Below are 21,081 nucleotides of genomic sequence, written 5' to 3'. Positions count from 1 at the left end.
ATACCATAGAAACAGAGGGGGATAATGCTTTTTCATCTGTGATGCAAATAGGAAAAAAACAAATAAACAAAACAGACCCAGTCAGTTATACAGAAAACAATGAGGAAATCATCGAACCTCATCAACACTGTTTGCACCCACTGATTTTCTGCATGCAGCTAGAGAGATGGAAAGAGTTGATCTACAGTTTTATCAGTATACTCGATAGCTGCAGCTTCACTGTCTGTCCCTCTTGATGTGGGCTCATGTATAAATGGTCTCCTCTGTATATTTTTCAGGTGGCTGTGACAGGGGCACCCCCGGGGCAGGACCCATGAGGAGTCATAGAAGATGCTCACAGCCTGGGCGCTTCTGCTCTTCTTAGCCATGTGGGTGAGAAGCACCTCTGGTGGCCCGCTCTCCTTCCGAATAGGTAAATTGTAAAACTAGAGAAATACTGCAGTCTACAAACACATGATTCAGACACATGACAACTTGCAATTGCGGAAACATCATACACTACATGTATATTTTTTCATTTTAGTTGTACATTGAGCATATAGGTTGTTACAATAGTAGCTCACTTTAAAACAATTCTGAAAACTCCAGAAAAAGCCGCTCAGATATTCTGCTTCTGGAAACAGTGGCAGATCGTTGGACCAAGGCTGAAACTTGGACATGGTTTTTGAGAGGGCATGGTTCAAAAGTCTCATAACCTGCCAGGGAGTGCTGCTAACCAATGGGGCCTGCTCTTTTTTGTTATTATTCTCCTACAGTCAGCAGCTCTCTGACATCCTGTCACAAGCTTCCCATCTACCAACGTTTGACTGACTGTCTCTTTATTTATATATAGACCCTTAGGTCTTAGGTTGGAAACCATGCACGTGCATGTGTCTGAATATGTGTGTATGAACTGTATATAGGTGCAGATAGGCAAATAGTGACAGAGATTGAGAAGTTCAAGTTTACTATTAGTAAGATGAAAAAAAAACATGTGGTCAAATAAACCCAAAGGGTGCATATATGTACTATAAATGCTGCTAAGAAAACAAAAGACAATTTATGGGATCATACCAGCCTGAACATACAGCTCATACTATATTGGGACATCTTGCACAGTTTTCCATTCAGCTGTCTTCCACATCACTTAGTACTTTTAGGTGGGGGTAAGTAGGGTGAAGTAGGCTTGCAGACATCCATGTCTTCATCAACATCTTCCAGCTCTTTCACAGGGGTTCCCTAACCTCTTCCAGACCAGCTAAGAGATGTAATTTCTGGCTTCGCCAGTGGAAACTGTCTCTTTGCACAAGCATATAACACAGTCATGTTGACATAATCACATCAGACACATATTTTGTATATTTTCTAGAGAGATGACTTCTGTGATGGTGAAACGTTGTTATCCCTGAAAAAGACTGCTGTCTTACAGACAAATATATGCAAATGAATACTTTAATGCAATCTCCTTCTAATCTTTTACCTTCGTCCTGTACACGGTCTGTGAGAGAAGTAAAGGTCTTTTTATCCTTACTTGACAAACTGACTCAATACAAACTCTCATCCCCAGCAGTATTTCTTTTTCATGAAAAGGCTCCACTTTTTTCCCTATAGTCACTGCCACAGCACTGCTCCTGTTTGCAGGACTTTGGTGGACTTGGTAGATACGATGCCTGAAATGACATCCTTAAAGTTTACTATACCAAACAGCCAGGAACAAATCATTCCTAATGTGTAAATATTGTAGTACAAATCACCAGCAACCCCATGTCTTTTCTTTTCTTCTGCATCCTTGTCCACCCTCCATCTGACTGTATAGACACAACTCCAGAGTAGTGGCGGTTTATGTTTATCTCTGTTGTGTTGCATCATTGATGGATAATTAGATGCCTGGCCTGTTTTCTCCTTTTTCCCTAATGTCATCTGTGCACAGATCCAGTCTCTTTGCCAGTGTACTTTCAGTACAAACACACAGATATTCATAAACACACACACACAGCCATACACACATTTCAAAGCACAACAAGGCACGCAAACAAACATACCCCCAAACACCACTACAAACTCCCTGCCATTTGCGCTCCAGGAGATGGTATTTAACATGGCCATCCCTCGGGTCCTGCCTGGCTGGCATAATGTCACTGCCTGGCCTTCTCTGAATGTGTCGGTGCCAAAAACAACCTCCCGTCCCTGCCACAGTCCCCGCCAGGACCATGCTGCAGCCAGCAACAAGCTCAGTGTAGGTGAACTGAGGAACTTGTTTTTGTCTGTTTTGTGACGATGTAAAATTCAGGAATTAAAATTGACTTTTGTTTGCAAATTAGTTTGGCTGTAAGACGACGTACTGTGGGCCATGTAATTGAGAATATTGCTATGAATATAAGACGACATTTGGCATTTTTACTGCTGTAGATATTAAAGTATAAATAAGTCAAATGAGAAAAAATGTGCAATATTGCATGAAAATCACAGTTATAATAGGCAGCTTATTGTTGTCGTTGGTACTCCTCATTAGTCAGGAGATGAGCATCTGCTTACAAGCCAATAAAATGCTAATTTGGAGAAATCGTCTCCCACACAATCACCGCTATGAGCTAATGTCTGTTTTTTTTTATTATTGATCAAATGTTTTTTTATTTAGAGTTTACAAAAGACATATACAGTACGACAATACAGTAAGATGTCTAAGGCATACAAAGTATAAGCAAGTTAGGAACAAATTCCCCTCTAACCCCAATCTTGAATCTTACAGTATTACAAAGTAATAAAAATACCTGTATCTGAGTGAAAGTATAACCTAAATATAGACGTTATCAGGTAAATTATGCATATTTATGCTGCACTCTTTCTTTAACCAAACTATAAACTGCATCCCATCTACTAATGGTTTTCTGACTAGCTGCATGTATCCAGGCCACCACTCTCTCCATCATGACAATATCTAGGAAGGAGTGGGCCCATTGTTACCAGCTCAAGCTATGAGGAGGCTGCCATCTCAGTGCCAGCATTTTCTTAGCTGTGGAGAGGCCAGCCAATAGTATGCGCCTTTGTTGAGGAGAAAGTTTTAAGGTAGAGTCATCATTAAGCAGAAGTAAAGATGGTGGTAATGGGATCTGGACCTCAAGCATATTACTCAAGGTAATAGAAATTTGTCTCCAGAAAGCAGACACACTGGGACAGACCCAGTACATGTGAATAAAAGATCCTACAGTATTAAGTGTGCACAACTCACAATTAGGAGATGAGATGATTTTCATGGCATGATGTTCCCTGGGGATTAGATACACCCTGTGTATAAATTTAAAATGTATTAATTGATGGTCAGGTTTTTTGGAGGTGTCAAGTAGGGTCTCTCATACTGTGTTCCAGCAAATCTCTTCCTGTCCTGCAAAGATGGGGTCCATATCCCATAGACCTTCAGAGAGTGGAGAGGCATGAGGATCAGAAATAAATGTATAAAGTTTGACTGTGTTTGACTGCCCCAAGGGACACGGTATGCCCTTATAGCAGATCTCAGTTGTAAATAAAAATAAAAATGATGAGCCGGGTAGGTCATATTCAGCTTGTAGATTACTACAAGCACACAAACTATTATCATCAAATAGGTCTTTGAAAACATTGACTCCCTTCATCCTCTACAATGGTAGAGAGAAAGACCAACGTTCTATATCCTTCTCAGTTTGGTTATGTATATTATGAAAGTTATGTAATGTTAAATGATACAATAAATGGAAGGAAAGTTATCAATCCCAAGGTATCTGAACTCCCTTGCCATTGGGATATTAGAAGGCAATAGCTGATGGAACTGGATTTAAATGCATCAATGAAGATCTAGTCCAATTAATTTTATATCTAGATAGTAAGCTGAACAAATTGAAGGTGGATAATAGATGTGGCAGAGAAGACCCTGCATCACTGACATATAGCAAAATATCATCTGCGTACAATGATATACGGTGTTCAGTATTACAGAAAGAAATAGGAAGTACAGTTGGATTTTTTGAGCCAGTGGTTTGAGAGAGAGAGAGCGAAAAGTAAAGGGGAAAGTGGGCAACCCTGATGGGTGCCCCTTGCTATGGGAAACCACGAGGAGCAAGTATTACTAGTATAGACCATTGCTGAAAGGTTTGCATGAATAAAATTATCCATAGTTGCCCAGAGGTAATCCCACTCCAGTCTGTCAAACGCTTTCTCATCGTCGAGTGACAGGACTGAGCACTGGAGCTCAATCACCTTTGCTGAATGGATAATATGCAGTGGGCAGCACATTTTGTCAAGTGCCAACCTGCTCCTAATAAATCCAGTCTGATCATTGTGTATCAGCTAATGCCTGTTTTTGATAATACAGGGAGTATAATTTTAGGAAAATAGTCAGGAGAACCCATATGGTCCTTTATTAGAGTTACATTCATCAACACTACCAGCTTTGCATTACACTTCAGACCCCCATTCTCCACTTCATAAATGGCTCATGCACACACACTGTCCAGTTCAATATCACAGTCTGAAAGCCAATTATCTGCTGTTCGTAATTTAAAGCCTGTAGGAGGCTTCATAGGAGATGGATTTCTCTTCCATTATGTAGTCCCCCATTGAAATTAACTTAATAAGAGTAAGAGCTGAACAAATGATGTAAAGTTGCTGAGATTTTAGAAAGGTTTTTCATTTCACTGTTAAGTCTCAATTCACCAAAATCTAAACAGGTGTTCACATGGAGTTTTCTTATCTTCCAGAAGCCAAAAATGTTTTGTAGCATTCAGGTCTCAACACTGACTTGGTTGTCCCTCACAAATTCACTTATTTTAGATGCCTAAAACTGCAGGTCCTCTTACCCACATAAGGTTGTCTCCAGAACAAAAACATAAACAAAACTACAGCTCTCTTAATAACCAATGCTGCCTAGTAGAACCCCGTGTATTTTCACTGTACATGTAATCCCACTGTTTAATCTGTTAGTATGCTGCTTGTTTCATTGATTATCTTTCTCATTTCTAGACATGTATATTTTATTACTATGTTTATTTGGACTGATTTAAGCAATGGGCAGCTAGGGGATCTATTAAAAAGGATGTTTTTTTTGCCATTGCCATTTACTTTTCCTCCTATTAGATCTATTGATGACTTTATTTGTTGCTTTTTTTCAGTTTCTCACACACATTGGCAGAAATGGCTAGGGAAACTCATCCATTATTTTCCCAGAAATCTCATCCAACCCTCTCAGTGATCCCTAAGAGCTTAATGGCCTGCTGGGAGATGTAATCCCTCCAGCATGACCTGCGTGTGCCCGATGGTCACCTCCCTGATGTACACCTCTGGAGGGAGAGTCCCAGCAGCTGCTCTTCTCAGAGTTTAATGCCATGGTCACCCCAAATTGTTAAACTTCATCCTGAATCACACAAAGCAATACATCATTTTGGCTTTCTGTAGCCACAGCTTCTTTCTAGCAATCACTCCCTAAATTTGTGCACAAAGATTAGAGCAAATATTACTTAACAATTGGTGGCTCTATGTCCCATTCATATATTAAGTAAAACCAAATGGCCTAACACTGCTATTGGTAAACCATGGCCATGTCCACCTGGGCTACAAATTAGTTTTTGTGCCTTTTGCATTGAATACTTGATGTCCCAGAGTTAGCATGAAGCTAATTTTCATCAGCAGTCACAGGTCCCAGATAATGTGTATGCACAGTGACACATCAACAAACTATAGACAAGCAGGATATCTAATGAAAAATGACACACTGCAGTGCATTTCACACACCATGGTTCTTTCAGCACTTTTCAGCAACACATTAACTTTCTAAAGATTGTGCGACTGTGGTTGCCTCACCCGATCTAAATCTAAATATAACCTCAAAACAAATCTCATTTGAGCCAGGATGCCACAATGTTACTTAGTTAACAGATAAATACACCCACACCTAACTGATAAAACTTACACTCACAAGTCAACAAATAATTGTTTCTAAAAATGTTCTGTGCTGTTCTAACAACACTGTATTTTTTAGAGCACTTTGAGAGAATTCAGCTGGAACACTTATCATTAACTCACAATCAACTGATTTATGTCAATCTTTAATAAAACTTCAGACTTACGCTGTGAGAGATCAAGCCTTAGGCTTGTGTAACATACTTTTTTTCTCTTACTTTATTCTAAAAGACACTAACTGAGCATCCCAGAGTACTGAAAGAGCAGCAACCAGACTAGCTCCACAGGAAAAAGTCAGGCAAATCTCTCTTTGCTTGTTTGCTCTCTTTTCCACACTCAGTGGTAGAACGCGATAGAGGATTCTCAGTGGGTTAAATTCGATTGGTTTCACTTACTCAGCAGCAGAGGCTCAGCCTGAACCATCTTTACCTGGCCTCACTGCCTTCCCTGGGGTTAGTGTGGGATGCGGTTTGTTGTAAGATGTATGTAAAGAAGGAAAAATGTACAGATTATACTGTAAGAATCTGTACTCTCATCTAGTTTAGTAAGTAAAGTGGCATACATGTACTTTGATTTAAGTTCTTGCCTATCAGATTTTTTTTGAGGTTGAGGCAGTTTGAAAGCGTTTAATCATGCCTCAACCATATTTGTCAATGTGGATGTGATATGCTGTGTGTCATCTGCAACACTTATTTTTTGTCTAATAATAACAAACAAGGACCACAAGGCTGTGTGTGTTTGCTCATGCACATACACCCACACATGGACTGTTTGTGTGTCTAGGAATGAAGGGCATGTAGGGTGTCTCAGTGAAATTGAAGCCCACAGGTAGAGTCTAATAGTGTAATTAGCCCTGCTGAGGTAATACCCACAAGTCAGCAGCACCATACTGTCAATTCCCTCAGTTCAGACCCCATCTACACTCACAGTGACTTATTAAGGCTGGCTGCGAGAGCCACCATGGCTGAGTCATTGTGCCCTTGCCTCCAGTCAGGTTCATTCTGCCCTCATACGCTCTGATTTCAGCTGGCATCTATGGACTAATTTAACTCACTGTTACTGGAAGAGCAGAGGAGATAGCATGTTGGGAGGAAAGGAGAGTAAATAACTGTGAGGGGAGTATCCTGGGTTGCTTTGAAATTGTAGTCTTACTCCCTCTGTAGTGGAAATTCTTTGTGAACCCAGAGCTAAAAAAGAGACTGTCCAGCTGAGGAGCCATGTGTGGAGACTTCCTGATTAATTTCTCACCTTTTAATTACTCTGTCGTGTGCTGTGCGAGCCATTAGGTTAATGACACTCAGACATGTGTACTCACAGACCTGAAGCTGCAAGGCACATTTGAGTTAAACCTCTTTATAGGTGACCACCTGCCACAAGAGCCAACTGTCCACTTTTAACTCGGATGCCAGCAAAAGGTAATGAGGAAATATCGGAAAGAAAAGGAAGCTTAATTATGGAATAATGTGTTCTTTTTTTGGAGTATAAGTCAGTCACCTAATTTAAAAATGTTTGTTGAGGGCTTTAGAGAAGAAAGGAGCCCACACAGAGATAAATCGTAATGTGAGGTGCCGACTAAAAAGTGAGACTTTATGATTAATCTCTAAGGTTTTAATTACCAGGGCAGGTGCTGGGACCAGTCATTTAGTTAATGTCAGGACTGGCAGATAGGACTGATGCTATGCAATTATGCATACTATGTTGCTCCTGAGCTTACCACATAAATTATTCAATAATCCGATAAAGTCACAGTGCACAGGTGTTTGTGTGTACTTATTTTCGATCACACACCCCAAGACACACATAAAACACAACCTCCCGAAATAATGTATCCTCAGTGGAATTTATAAAGACAAATTCAAATAAATGTTTGCTCATTCGCCTTATGTGCATGTGCACATACTCCATGCACACTCATAAAAACGCTCCCAGTAGCTTCAGATACGCACAAACATAAAAACATTGGTACTTAAATTATTAACAAACTAATTCCAAGCTGCAGGGGGATGTTTGCAAATGTGTAATGGAGCTTGCCACATGCTGAGATGGAAGTCATGAGCTTAGTATAAAACAGTGTGAGTTAGTTACTGTATTTTTACCGGCCTTGTGGTGGTGCATAACGAAAGTCATAACCAGAGCACAGACAAAATCTGCAGCTTCTTTTTATATTCAGGTAGTGCGAGGCCTCAGCAGTGTGAGGTAATTACATTGATCTTGTGTGTTTCGTTGATATGGTGTAACTTTAGTTTCACTGGTTTGTCTAATTTATACTTCTGTCAGCCTGTCCTCACATGCAAAACCACAATAGTCATTGAAGTTTTAAGGAGACTGTAGCACCTTGTGTTTACAATGTGAAACTTACCTTAGTCTCTGTTTTAACCAAAGCTACCATCTCTTCCCAAACTTTAACATATAGCTTTGTTGCCTGTACCTAAACAAAAAATGGCTGGTAACAGTCTAAAACGAGGTATGACCCCCAGCCTAAATGTGAAAGCCTAGAGAAAGGTTATCTCCTCTCAGCTGCCTCCTCTAAACAAGCATATTTGTTGTTTTAACTGGTAATTTTGCCTTTCTTGTGCTGTGAGGCTTTTGTTAGCAAGGTATTAAAGATGACAGAAAGTATTGGTTCTCCTTCATCATCTGTCAGAATTGGCAAGTCGAATCACCTGCCATAGGCCATGGTCTTTTTTCTTTATAAATTGCTGAAAGAGTTTTATAATTGCTGCTGCTACATGAGCAAGCCCTATTTGTGCTTCTGCTGAATAACTAGAACTCAATATTTTGTTCTGCATGTTTCCAGGAAAAAGCAGGGAATAGTTTTATTTTTATTCATCCCTGATTTGCACCTTAACCCACTGCATCTACCAGACAAGGACATCAATTTCCTCTTAGGAGTTGCTGTGTTTTTGCAGCAGATCTTGACTCTCCTCATCCATTACAGTGGAGAGAGCATTGCCTTTAAAAGGAATTAGAGGAGATGATTTGATTAGTCATGATGGATGCCAGCCCAACACTTATTGTAATGTATTCCTCTCTGTTCTAACACCTGCAGTGTCATGTGCACCACTGCTGTGCAAACACCTCTGGTTTGCATATATGTTGTCAGGGCCATCCATGCAGGCTTCAGGAATGTGTGCCTTGTGCTTGTTTCATGAATATATAGGTATAAATGCTGACAGTGCCCTGTTCTTTTTTGTCTTGTGGGGCACCATTGTCTCCTGAGAGCTAGTGGTGGAAACAGCTTTTGTGGATAGCCTTTTGATTAGGGCTGAACAACACAACACCAATGCCGGGTTCACACTCATGCACAGGCTGCTGCCTTATACATACAGTATAGAGTTCATATGCATCAAAAGGCTCAGACGTTTTCTCAACCAGTAAACTTTCCAAATGTCATTTAAATGAGCTGCTTGTTATTCTGATGGAGTAAAATTGTATTTTATTCTCAGATTGTTACAGCAGTGGATACAATGGTTTCTATCTACATGTCTTAGCCAGCTCTTTTATGCAGAAATATAGAGAATGTTCACAACTTTGAGTAATTTTCAAAATTTGTTTTCAGATCTGAGTTTTTTGCATTAATATTAGACATTTAGAGCAGCTGTTTTGCCAACTGCATGGGTATCAACCTTTTCAGTGTTGTTAATTATCCTTTTAATAGATGATGCATATAATTATTTAATTTCACAATGTTTGCATTATGTCTGCATTTGACTTTTTAAAGGCTTGTTTAGTTGATGTGCAAATGCAAAAGGAGATGGATCGCAAACATGGACCAATATTAAATGTTTTTCCCCACATTACATTCACCATGAAGTTTCTTAGTCGTGCCTAGGCCTACTACAGTAAATCTCTGAATTTAAAGTAAGCCCATACACAAACATTCACACAGAGCATGAATTTTCCTTTGTCCTTCTTCCAACACTATTTGTAAGGGTTTGCAAATGGTCAACATTCTTTAGGGAATGCACTCCATGTCAACTCCAGATAAGAAGTTTCACTCACACAGGCAATTTTAAAGCACATGTGCGCACTGTCTTTGCACTCTTAGAAAGAACTAAGACATTCTTTACAGACATATTTACATGGAGGGCTCTATAGCTCTGAAGCCAATGAGTGTGGACTCATTAGATCATCACAGTGTAAAGTCATAGTCATTGTTCAGTGTTCCACGTTTAGTCTTTCACATTAGTTATATTGACACCTTGTATCAAACATAAATTTGAATTTTTAGATATAACACAGGCTTCAGTAAAGCCCCTGTAATTTAAAATGTTCAATTTTTTAAGTGATTTTCAGCTGTTCACAAAATAGATGTTAACTAGAGATACAGTGGTGCCTTAAATTGCTGAAATGACAAGGCCACTTTTTTAATTTTTGCTTTGGGCTAGCTCAGAGCACACAAAAAAGCAAAGCAATCTATTGGAGCATACTGTTTAATACTGTTTGTTTCCTTTATTCAGTTAAATTAAATTGTATGTTTAGCTTAATGAAATTTGAAGTTTTTGGATGTTTACGGTAGCAAACAAAGACAACATTTTAAAGTTTGCCAAAAACGTTCACACCTGTCGTATTCTATATTTCCAAACACCCAGGTTGTGGCTTTGCACACTGATTTGGTTCTTGGTGTCAAATACCTTTCTTATCTCAGCCGTCCATTTTATACCTGCATGAGTGAATTGCACACTCAGAGATATGGAGACCCCTCTTCCCTTGACACCTCGTTCTGCCAGTCCCCCTCCATTATGCCGTGTCTCTGATCATGGCTCACAGTGTAGATTTTGGCGAGCCCTCAGAGCCCCCCTTCCCAGCTGTTGCCAGGTCCTCTGCCATTACAATTGGTTGGCACAGCTACCAGCATCTGCCACCCTTGCCTGGAGCACCACCTCTGGCTACACAGATGCCAGATTTGTGATTGTGTGCTTGTGCTACCTGTGACTGTGTGCTAACCCGTATGTGTGCACTCACCTGCACACATGCCTCCATCCATCTCCTTATCTGGGCATACATCTGTGGTGTTGCCTGCTGTTCTATTTGAAATTCATTGCCATGTGCTAATGGTTAATTTACCAGGCCTTTATCCAAGAGGCAAAGGACAGCTGCTTGCCTAATGGCTAACTAATGCTGGGAAGTACTAGTAGCTTCCATAACAGATACTGTGGCTGGTTATAAGAATACAGGACCCAGCAGGGCTCACCAGTTAGGATGTCATCAAAGAAACCTGTGGTGTGTTTTATTCCAATGATTCTATTTACACAGGTGACTGATCAGTGACATGGAGGAAAACAAATGAGTCAAGCGGAAAGCTGTGTGTGGGGAAAAAAAATCTTAAAAAAAAGCCTACCTTGTTGTGAGATGGATGCTCTTTTAGTCTGTTAAGTGTTAATCATAAATATAAAAAGGCCAAACCCAGAACAAATAAAACATTAATCATGTGAAAGCATAGTGAAATTTACAGTATTTCCAACAATTGGAAAAAAAAAGATGCTGGAAAATATTCTTAATATTAATTTAAATTGAAGCATAGATTGAGGACATGTATGTATGATGAGTATATTTTAGTAGAATGGATAACAAAAACAAAGGAAAGACATAAGTAAAGAGTCTGATGTTGACCACTGAAAATGTGTCTTGTACAAACTTTGGCTCATCCATTGAAGTGCTGTCAGCGGCTTATTCCTTCAAAACAATGTAATTTCTTCAAATCATTGAAAAACAGTTCAGCGAATCCATTTACAAAACATTGAATTGTTTGAACTGCACCAGCTTAATGTTTTAATGCCAAACATTCCAAAAGAATATACAACAGTATGTTAATATCTGGATAGAAATACATTAAAAGTAAGGAGAGGATCAGATGGATTAACCAGGTAAAGGTAGTGGGGAGATGACATGTTTCATGGCCTGACTTCATGGACACCATTGATAAGTATATGCACAATTAAACACAGAGGACTTTGGCTGTTGGGCAGTATAGTCTATCGACTGTGTACAGATAGGTAGGCTATTTTCACTGCGCAACCAACTGTGTTATTAACTCACCCTGCACTGAATCAATCGACGGGTCTCTGGGTCTCAGTGTGTGTGTTAGCTCATGTGGTTGCATGGCTTTTCTCCTTTCCTATTTTACCTTTCTGGTCTCCATCACCTACTCCCTGACTGTTCAGGGTCAGTGGCAGATTGTCCCCCTTGTATTTTTCCTATCTCCTTACCTCAGATTACACAGAGTGCAGTCCTGCAGGGAAGCAGCCTGGATTACTGTCCACATCTGCTCACCTGTGTGCTGCAGTGTCCCTGCATCCCTCACCTTATCAACCATGTACACTCTCCAAGAAAAACTCCCATGTGGAGCCTCTATCTGCTGGACTTTTTACAACCCCAAAGGACAAAAGCATATTGTCCTTTTTGTTTCCTTTTTTACATTCACAAAAGTAGAGGTACACATATGTACGTACACACACACCAAACTCACAGAGGGTGTTTTCAGTGTCAAGCTTAAGTACACAGTGTTTACTCTAGCAGATCTTCTAGGTTCTACCCATTGCATTGTTAACCCTCGTATTTTGCTCCCAGGAGAAGAGTGTGCATTGTGTGACTCTAAAAACATCCCTCACCTTTTCAGCATACAGGACTCATTTAGGGATTTGTATGTCTATATTGTAAATGTCTGAACAATCCAGAGGTTCTTTGGTGATGTTAGGCGGCCTCCAGAGTCCAAACACGCATCTGATACTGTGAGCTATTTAGGTGGAGGAATAATGAGGCAGAAGTGACCCTTAGTTGAAGCACCAGTTCACAATACAGTGGCAGAAACGCCTGTAGGCTTCTGTGGATGTAGAAGCACAGAGCGTGAGCTGCAGCGGTGATTGTGAGAGTTGATGACGACACACAGTACTGTACTTGTCGCTGAGTCCGCGATTGTTCTCCCTGGAGCTTTATTAAGCTAGGCTATGGAAACTTTGAATGCCCTAAGAAACATCCTGCCCCTACTCCATACCCCCTACACTGGCAAATGACTTGTCTTGCTCTGCCTCCCTCTAGACAGCTCTCCATGTCTTTTCTCCATACATCTCTACATCTCTACATTCCTTCCCCACTTCTTATCTTTGTAGTCTTTTCCAAAGTTCTTTTAGTCTCTTGAGGAGAGCCGAGTCACCCCGAGGCTCAATTGGAATCTCTCACACCATCCTGTTCACTGTAGATATAAACCTATTATCTTGTCTGTCACACCACACTAAATCTACTGGTTCTCACACATTATAATTCTGAATATGAATTCAGTGTTAAATGTTGACACATGCTTTTTAGTATGTATTGTCACTTTATTTATGGAAAAAGATGTTTGTGTTTACTACATTTAAGCTTTACAAGATCTACCTATTTCAACCTGGATTCTTCCATGTGAAGGTCTTAATGTTGTGAGAAATATTTAACCATTTTTCATCCAGGAACTTTCACTTAATCACTTGCTGGCCAGATAAGATTAGGGGAAAAAATGGTCATAAGGCATACAGTTCTCTGTCTCCTTGAACATAAAAAAGCAAAGAGAGAAATATGACTGTGAGGTAGTATCAGGGGTATCCAGTACATATCAGCACTGATAGTGTTGAAGAGTCTAAGGAGCTTTGGTTTTGTGTCTCCAGGTGATGGATACTCAGAGAGTCCACGACTTTCACTGTGTCCCTGCCTGCCCTGTTGAAATGGTGATAAAAAGTCAATACTTCATGTGCAGTAGCCATCAGTCAGATGCATGACTACATGCCAGTGTGTGTGAGAGAAAAAGAAATAAAGAGGAGACCGAGCAAGAGGGGGAGAGAAAGAAAAGTTGCTAATGTGCTTTTCATGTGGTAGATTATACTGTGGCATTGCCCTGAAGCAACAGGGTGAGCGTGCTGGCCCCCATGGGTGCTGTCAACCCACTGGAGTGGCTGAATGTCCGTATGCTATTATGCTAATAATAGATAACAAGAAAATTGTCCATATATTTCCTTTGAAGCTTTCGCTTCTCATTAGGTTGTGAATGGCTGTTTGTGTGCTTGCTATCTTTCTCCTGCCCCAATCTGCTGTTATCATGTCTTACATAGTGAGATAACCTAAAGCTTTGCAAACTTTAGCATTATTTTTTACTTTTCCTGGAAAAACAGTAATGTCCTAGTATCTGGCAGGCATGGCTGTCTTGTTTTTTTGAACAGGCTACACAAGCCACCATAAAGAACACCAAGTTTCCCTGCCGTATCATGTTGGTGCCTTTTTTTGGCAGTTTGTCATAAGTTTTGTTGAGTTAATGTTTTTTTGACCTACTTTTTGCCAGCTTGATTTCTATGACACTGCACCAGCCTCAGGTATGGGTACTGGGCCTCCTCTGTTACTGTTTCCACATTATTGGACCCTCAGAAAGAGAAGCCAAGGGAAATCTTCAAAAGTGCCTAATGAGATAATGTATTGCTTGAATTATTCATCAGTTCATATCAATAGCACAAGATGACACAAAGATGACACAGAAGGAGGATGACAGATGTACACAGCAAGAGGATAGTCATTCATCAACTCCTTATTTGCAGCACTGAGTATTTTGACCTCAAAATTAGTCAGTTTGAACAGCTGTGAATAAGTAAGCAGCTGTTCTTCCATGATTCAACTGTTATTGTACGTAAGCGCATCAACAGATGTGTGTACAGCCAGAACAAATAATTAGATTTAGATGAATCATAAATAAAAAAGTGAGGATGTTCAACACTCTTCCTGCTGCTTGATACCCAAATAAACTAAGAACACTATCCTAAAATTATAATTAATTGCCTCAAATTGTCACTCTTTTTGTTTTTTTTTGTTTTTTAATTAAAAAAATTAAGTACTGATTTCTAAATCTACTAATCACTTAGTTCACTGATTGCTGCCATTTGAAATGGTTTCTTTATAGACTGGACTAGAATATAAAGTGACCTTTGTGTGAATGGTGGGTGGTTGAGAAGGTTATGAAAGAAGTGCTGCTGTCATCCAGTGTAAGAAATCTTCTCCAATAGTAAAGGTCAGTTTCCTGCAGGTTAAACTACCATGTCAAAATGCCAAAGGCTCTGCTTCACCCTGCATGTGGCTATTTGTGGCAGGCAGTCTTTTTTTTTTAGGGTTTGTCTGAGGTTACATCATGTATTAAATGCGATAACAATATGTTACTATGTCACTTCAGGCTATTACTGCATGTAGTTCAGTCTCTATCAGCAGTTCCCCAGGTGCTGACAAGCATTTAGTTCCTTTCCTTCTCTTTAGCTGGCGTGTTCACTGAAAGCTGCCTTCCTTCCTCCGTTCTTTCTGCCATCAACACTACTCGGTTCTCCCTCTTTTCCTTCTTAACCTTCCCCCTCTTGACTCTCATCTAAATGTCCACTGGTCTCCCTTGACCTTCCAGACAATTACATGCCAGTGGCTTTATCTGTAGGCCAGGCCTGTTGAGAGAGATACACTGACTGACAGGTAATGACACCCACTGAGAGCTGGAATTCCCTGAGGACCAACTGTCTGCCTTCCTGCCAGCCGGCTCGCCTGGCTGTCTTCTGTCCCTTGGGTCCGGAAGTCAAACTACAAGCAGTATTTTGACGTGGTTTTCATCTAAATAACCATAATCATCATCCTCACCATCATCATCGTCAAGATTATCCTTCTGCCACAAAAACATCATGCTGCAACAGTCAGCCGCCTCACTGTCTGGTTCCGTCACGATCTGTCAGTTTGTTGCATGCCGCAACAGGTCTGCCCTGGGTTTTCCTTCTGTCACCATCTTATCCTGTCACTATGTCTTTCTTTTTCTGTTTCTTTCAGTCTGTAAGTCTCCCTTTATATCTCTTTCCTCTTTCCATGTCTGTCAGTGTGACTCTCATAGGCTCACTGCATGCTGTCATTCACTTTCTCTCATTTGGATTGCAGACCAATAAAAAGAACTTTGATTTCCAGCTTCCTATCCTTCTCTTTTTAGTGGGATGGGTCTGTTACTTTAAATTAATTTCTACTATTGACATGGTGGTGGTTTAAAGGAGTTCTGAGTAAATGTCAGTGTAGATGTATGAGCATGTGTGTTTGTATAAAAGATGAGGAAAGAGGCTGTCACAAATCATTTAAGCTGCCTTGAGAATTAAGGAGAACTCTTGGCTGTGCACCAGGTGCTGCCATATCCTCTGAAGTGGTGAATTTTAGGTTTTGTATGCCTCCATCAGAGAACCACACATTGTGTGTGCTGTTCTGTTGTATAACATGAGCTGAAGAGACTGACAAGGTTACATATAGACATACAGCTGTTATGTTAATTTTCCTGTGGCTCCAAAGACAGTGACTTATCAGCTTATGAGCTGCTTTAATTATAATACATAAATGAAAAGAACAAAAAAATGAATACATTTGAATGTTTAAATGTTGTATCTTTATTAAAGAACAGACACATGTGGTGGAGGGAGGCCTCTACTTGCTCTCTGTCCATGTTACAAACTCTTGTCATGGCCCTCCAGCAGCCTTTAAAGAATCATCTCCTCCATTGTGTCCAGCTTTGACAGAGGCTGGCAACACACCACACGATGCATATTTCTGTCACTGTCGTCATGTTTGACCCAAAGGGATTCATCCTTCCATAAAGGAATGAATGTTCCTTTCCCATTTTTTTCCTCATAGCTTTATTTTGCTGCTACCACTTCCATTTTCCATAAATCCTGATTCCTGAATAAAATTGGAGCATCATGCTCCTGGTTTTGACTGTGACAGACCTGTCACCCAGCTTGGCTTCCAAAGCTGTTGTTAAAGGCTGAAACTGAACTGTTCTCTGTTTTTTGTTTCTTTTTGTGTGTTTTAAGGACTGACCCAATCAAGATGCTAAGCACTTAAATTTCTTGTCACAGTTTGACTTTCTACCAGCCCTGACAATCAAACAGCTGCTACTGTTTGTGTTTAGAATCTGCTCACATCATCCCCAGTGATTGGCTATCAGTTAAAACTGGAGGTTATGGCTATAACCATGGTTCTCTGATTAGCATGAGTGAGTGTCTCACTATGGGAGAACGCCCCCTGCGTGATCCCGACAGAAGCTTTAATTACACTACACCAGCCCTTGGGGCTGGTATCAGTGACGTCTATGTCAGGAGGGACCGCCCTCCTCCTATATAATAGGCTGACATAGCTTCAGTCGCCATTCAAACAAGCTCACCTCTTCCTCGCTTCCATAGCAAGGAGGGTGGTCTGGTGAGACACTCACTCATGCTAATCAGAGAACCATGGTTATAGCCATAACCTCCAGTTCTCTTTCATAGCATTCGTTTCGTGTCTCACTATGGGAGAAATACTGACTCCCGGATTGCCAGACATGCCTGTAAAAATGACAACTGTCCCAGAGGGGCCTCACGAAGAGTGGGTTGTACCCCGTGAAAACCCTACCCCAAGAACTGAATGTGCCAGGGTTGGAACCGTAACATCCAACTTGTAAAACCTAGCAAAAGTGTGGGGTGAAGCCCAACTTGCAGCTGCACAAATTTCCTGGGCTGAAACCCCCTTAAAGAGAGCCCAGGAAGCAGCAAGGCCCCTAGTGGAGTGCGCACGCAGACCAGCAGGAGGCGGAAGACCTTTGGTCGTGTAAGCCAGAGCAATAGCCTCCACAATCCAGTGGGAAAGCCGCTGTTTTGAGACTGGCTTGCCCACACATGGCTTAGCCCAGGACACAAACAACTGGTCACTCTGCCTAACACCCTGAGTCCTGTCCAGATAGGTCCTTAGTGCACGGACCGGACACAGCGTATGCAGACGCCGATGCTCCTCAGAGGAGTAAGGCGGTGGATAAAAAGCAACCAGCTCTATTGGGGAGAGAGACCCAACCACCTTTGGGATAAAGGCTGGGTTAGGCTGCATACTGACCCTCTCGCCCCCTGGTGAAAAATGGGTACAAGCCTCGTGCACAGACAGGGCATGAACCTCACCGACGCGCTTAGCCGAGGCCAAGGCCAGGAGCAGCGCTGTCTTAAGAGATACCACCTTCAAGTCCACCTGATCCAGTGGTTCAAAAGGTGGACCAGAAAGAGCATCCAGCACCGTGGGCAGGTCCCATGACGGCGTAAGAGACCTAGATACCGGCAATTTACGTCGTGCACCTTTCATGAACTGACACACCAGAGGGTGTCGACCCACAGATTTACCATCAAAACCAACATGGCAAGCAGAGATTGCCGCCAGGTACACCTTGATGGTTGAAAAAGATTTTTCCTTCTCAATGAGGTCCTGCAGAAAGGATAAAATCACCCCCACAGAACACTGAAAAGGAATGGCCTGGGACTCCGAGCACCAGCTCTCAAACACTTGCCACTTAAGCCCATACAACTTCCTAGTCGATGAGGCCCTAGCACATTGAATAGTCTCAATGACACTGTTTGGGAGTCCTGTTGAGTTCAGGTTAAACCACTCACGGGCCAGGCCCACAGAGCCAGCCTCTCTGGGTGAGGGTGAAATATTTCCCCTCGTGCCTGGGATAGCAGGTCCCTGCGTAATGGCAGCTGCCAAGGCGTGCCCGCCAGAAGCTGGTAAATCTCCGCCATCCAGTGTTTCGCTGGCCAGTGCGGAGCCACCAGGATTACGACCAGCCCCTTCTCCCTCACTCTGGCCAGAGTTGGAGGGATGAGAGCCACTGGGGGAAAAGCATACAGGAGAGCACGTGGCCACTCGTGTGCCAGTGCATCGATCCCCAGCGGAGCCACTCGGTCGTGCAGGGAGAAGAACAGCGGACACTGGGCATTCTCCGCTGACGCATAAAGGTCCACTGCCGCCCGTCCATACCGCAGCCAAATCTGCTTCACCACTTCTGGGTGAAGTCTCCAGTCTGCATATAGAGGGATCCCCCTGGAGAGTAGGTCCGCCCCGCAATTCAGTACGCCTGGAACATGAGTCGCTCTCAGTGACTGAAAGTGCACATTGCTCCAGACTATCAGTCTGTGTGCCAGCGCATGCAACCGCAGAGATCTCAAGCCTCCCTGCCTGTTGATGTAGGCTACCACGGTGGAGTTGTCTGTCCTCACTAGGACATGGTGTCCCCGCAGCCAGGGGAGGAAATGTTTTAGAGCCAAATGAACAGCAATCAGCTCCAGACAGTTTATGTGGGTGAAGCGCATGTGAGGGCCCCACTTCCCGTTCACTGTCCTCCCTTCGTGTGTAGCACCCCAGCCTGTGAGAGAGGCATCTGTAGAGATCACCTTCCTGGCCGAAACAGTTCCCATGGTAGCCCCCTGGGTCAGAAACCCTGGGCTCTTCCACTGGCGCAGAGCCAGTGAGCAGTCCACAGAAACCCTCACCCGTCGATGACCATCTCGGAGAGGATCTAGGCCAAGGGAGGCTACCCAACGCTGAGGCCCTCTCATGTACAGGCGTCCCAGGGGTATCACCGCCACAGACGAGGCCATCAGGCCTAACAGCCTCTGACACTGTCTGAGTGTGACTGTGTTGCCCCTGTGAAACAGTGCAAGGCATCCTTTCATTGCCACCACCCTGTCCTGAGACAGGAAAACTCTGCCTTGGAGAGAGTCCAAAGTCAGGCCTATGAAGGTGATGCACTGAGAAGGTGTCAACATGCTTTTTTCCATATTCAGGCGAAACCCCAAACTCACCAGATGTTCCCTGAGAACATCTGTATGGTGGGCCGCCTCTCGGGGTGTAGAGGCTGCGACAAGCCAGTCGTCTATGTAAGTGGCCACGCGGATGCCTCTCTCCCTGAGTGGGGCTACAGCTGCCTCTGTGCATTTCACAAACACTCTGGGACTCAATGACAGGCCGAACGGCAGCACCATGAACTCGTATGCTGTCCCTCGGAAGGCAAACCTGAGAAACTTCCAGTGTGGAGGATACACTGGAATGTGGAAATATGCATCCCTCAGGTCGACAGATGTGAACCAATCGCCTGCCCGCACGAAACGCAGCAGAGAGGCGTGTGTCAGCATCCTGAATTTGTATTTCCTTAAATAGTGGTTCAGGGCTCTGAGGTCCAGGATGGCCCTCATCCCCTGCCCCCCCTTTTTTGGAACCAGGAAATACCTCGAGTAGAACCCGCTGTGGGCCTCCTCGGGCGGGACAACTCTTATTGCTCCTTTCCCCCTCAGAGTGGAAATTTCCTCTAGGAGAATGTTTGCGGATTCTCCCTGAGCATGAGAAAAAATCATCCCTTTGAAATGAGGTGGAACGGCTCTGAATTGAAGTCTGTAACCCTTCTGAACGGTTCTCAACACCCATTCTGACCGTGTGCAGGCCGCCCAATTCTCTGTGTGCAGAGAAAGCGGGCTGACCGGCAACTCTGTCATATGTGGTACGTTGGCGCCCTCTTGAGGTCGAGGTGCGTAACACCCAACGCCCATCCGCCCCGGTGACTCCTGCCTGCTGCATGGAGGTGCCCGGGCGGACCGCGTCACAGCCGCGGGGATGTTGGTCCCCGCGGGCTGTGTTATAGCAGAGAAGATAGTTGTGTGTCTTAACATATCTTTTTTCTGCATTTTTTTCATAGTCATAGTCAACAGCGCCCTCGGCTCTCTGCCTGGATGCGCATTGGACTGTTTTATTACAGAGTGCAAGACAGAAGTGCTTGTGCAACACTGAGAATGCTGTCTGTGTTTGTTGGGCACTCGAACGTGAACACCGGCCCAAGTGCTGCACTCTATGCGGGCAACGTCCCGCAGAACCCGCTCTGGAACTGAGCTGGAGAATGGCAGGGCGACCCGTTGGGGGGGCAGCCTGGGTCGGCCCTCCACCTGGGGAGAAGCGGTCAGGCCTGCCGCTTCCTCTTCCTCACCGTCGCGGTAGCGGGTTGAGGTGGTGGAGCGGCTTGCCGAGCATGGGGAGACTGCTTCCTAGCCCATGGGTTGCCGGCGCTTTTAGGGGCTGGAGGGGCTGCCTGCGTCTTGGACACCTTGGGGATCCGATAAGCAGGAGCCGGGTGAGAGACAGCCTGAGCATATGACTGACGCGAAGTGCCGGGAGTAACAGGTGGAGCCCTCCTTGGCAGGCAAAGTTTCAGCGCCTCATCATCTCTCTTTTTCTCCTCACATCTCTTCTGCATGGAGGCAACAGCCGAGCCGAAGAGCCCATGAGGGACGACCGGAGTGTCGAGGAGCTCCTCTTTCTCCTTAGTCGTGAGGTTGGTGAGCCCCAGCCAGCGCGCTCTCTCTTGCAGGA

General features: G+C 43.2%; 1 protein-coding gene across 1 annotated transcript in view; it reads left to right on the top strand.

Annotated features, from left to right (window-relative positions):
* Positions 1-330: 330 nt before the first annotated feature.
* The window catches only part of grik4 (glutamate receptor, ionotropic, kainate 4), a 131,261-nt gene continuing 110,510 nt past the window's right edge, over positions 331-21,081 (top strand). Inside the window, exon 1 of the mRNA XM_028418966.1 lies at positions 331-412. Within this exon, the coding sequence (XP_028274767.1) occupies positions 331-412 (82 nt within the window). The remainder of the gene's footprint in view (positions 413-21,081) is intronic.

This window comes from Parambassis ranga, chromosome 13, assembly GCF_900634625.1.
Source record: "Parambassis ranga chromosome 13, fParRan2.1, whole genome shotgun sequence".
NCBI classification, from domain to species: Eukaryota; Metazoa; Chordata; class Actinopteri; family Ambassidae; genus Parambassis; species Parambassis ranga.
This window is presented reverse-complemented; position numbering and strand designations above follow the sequence as displayed.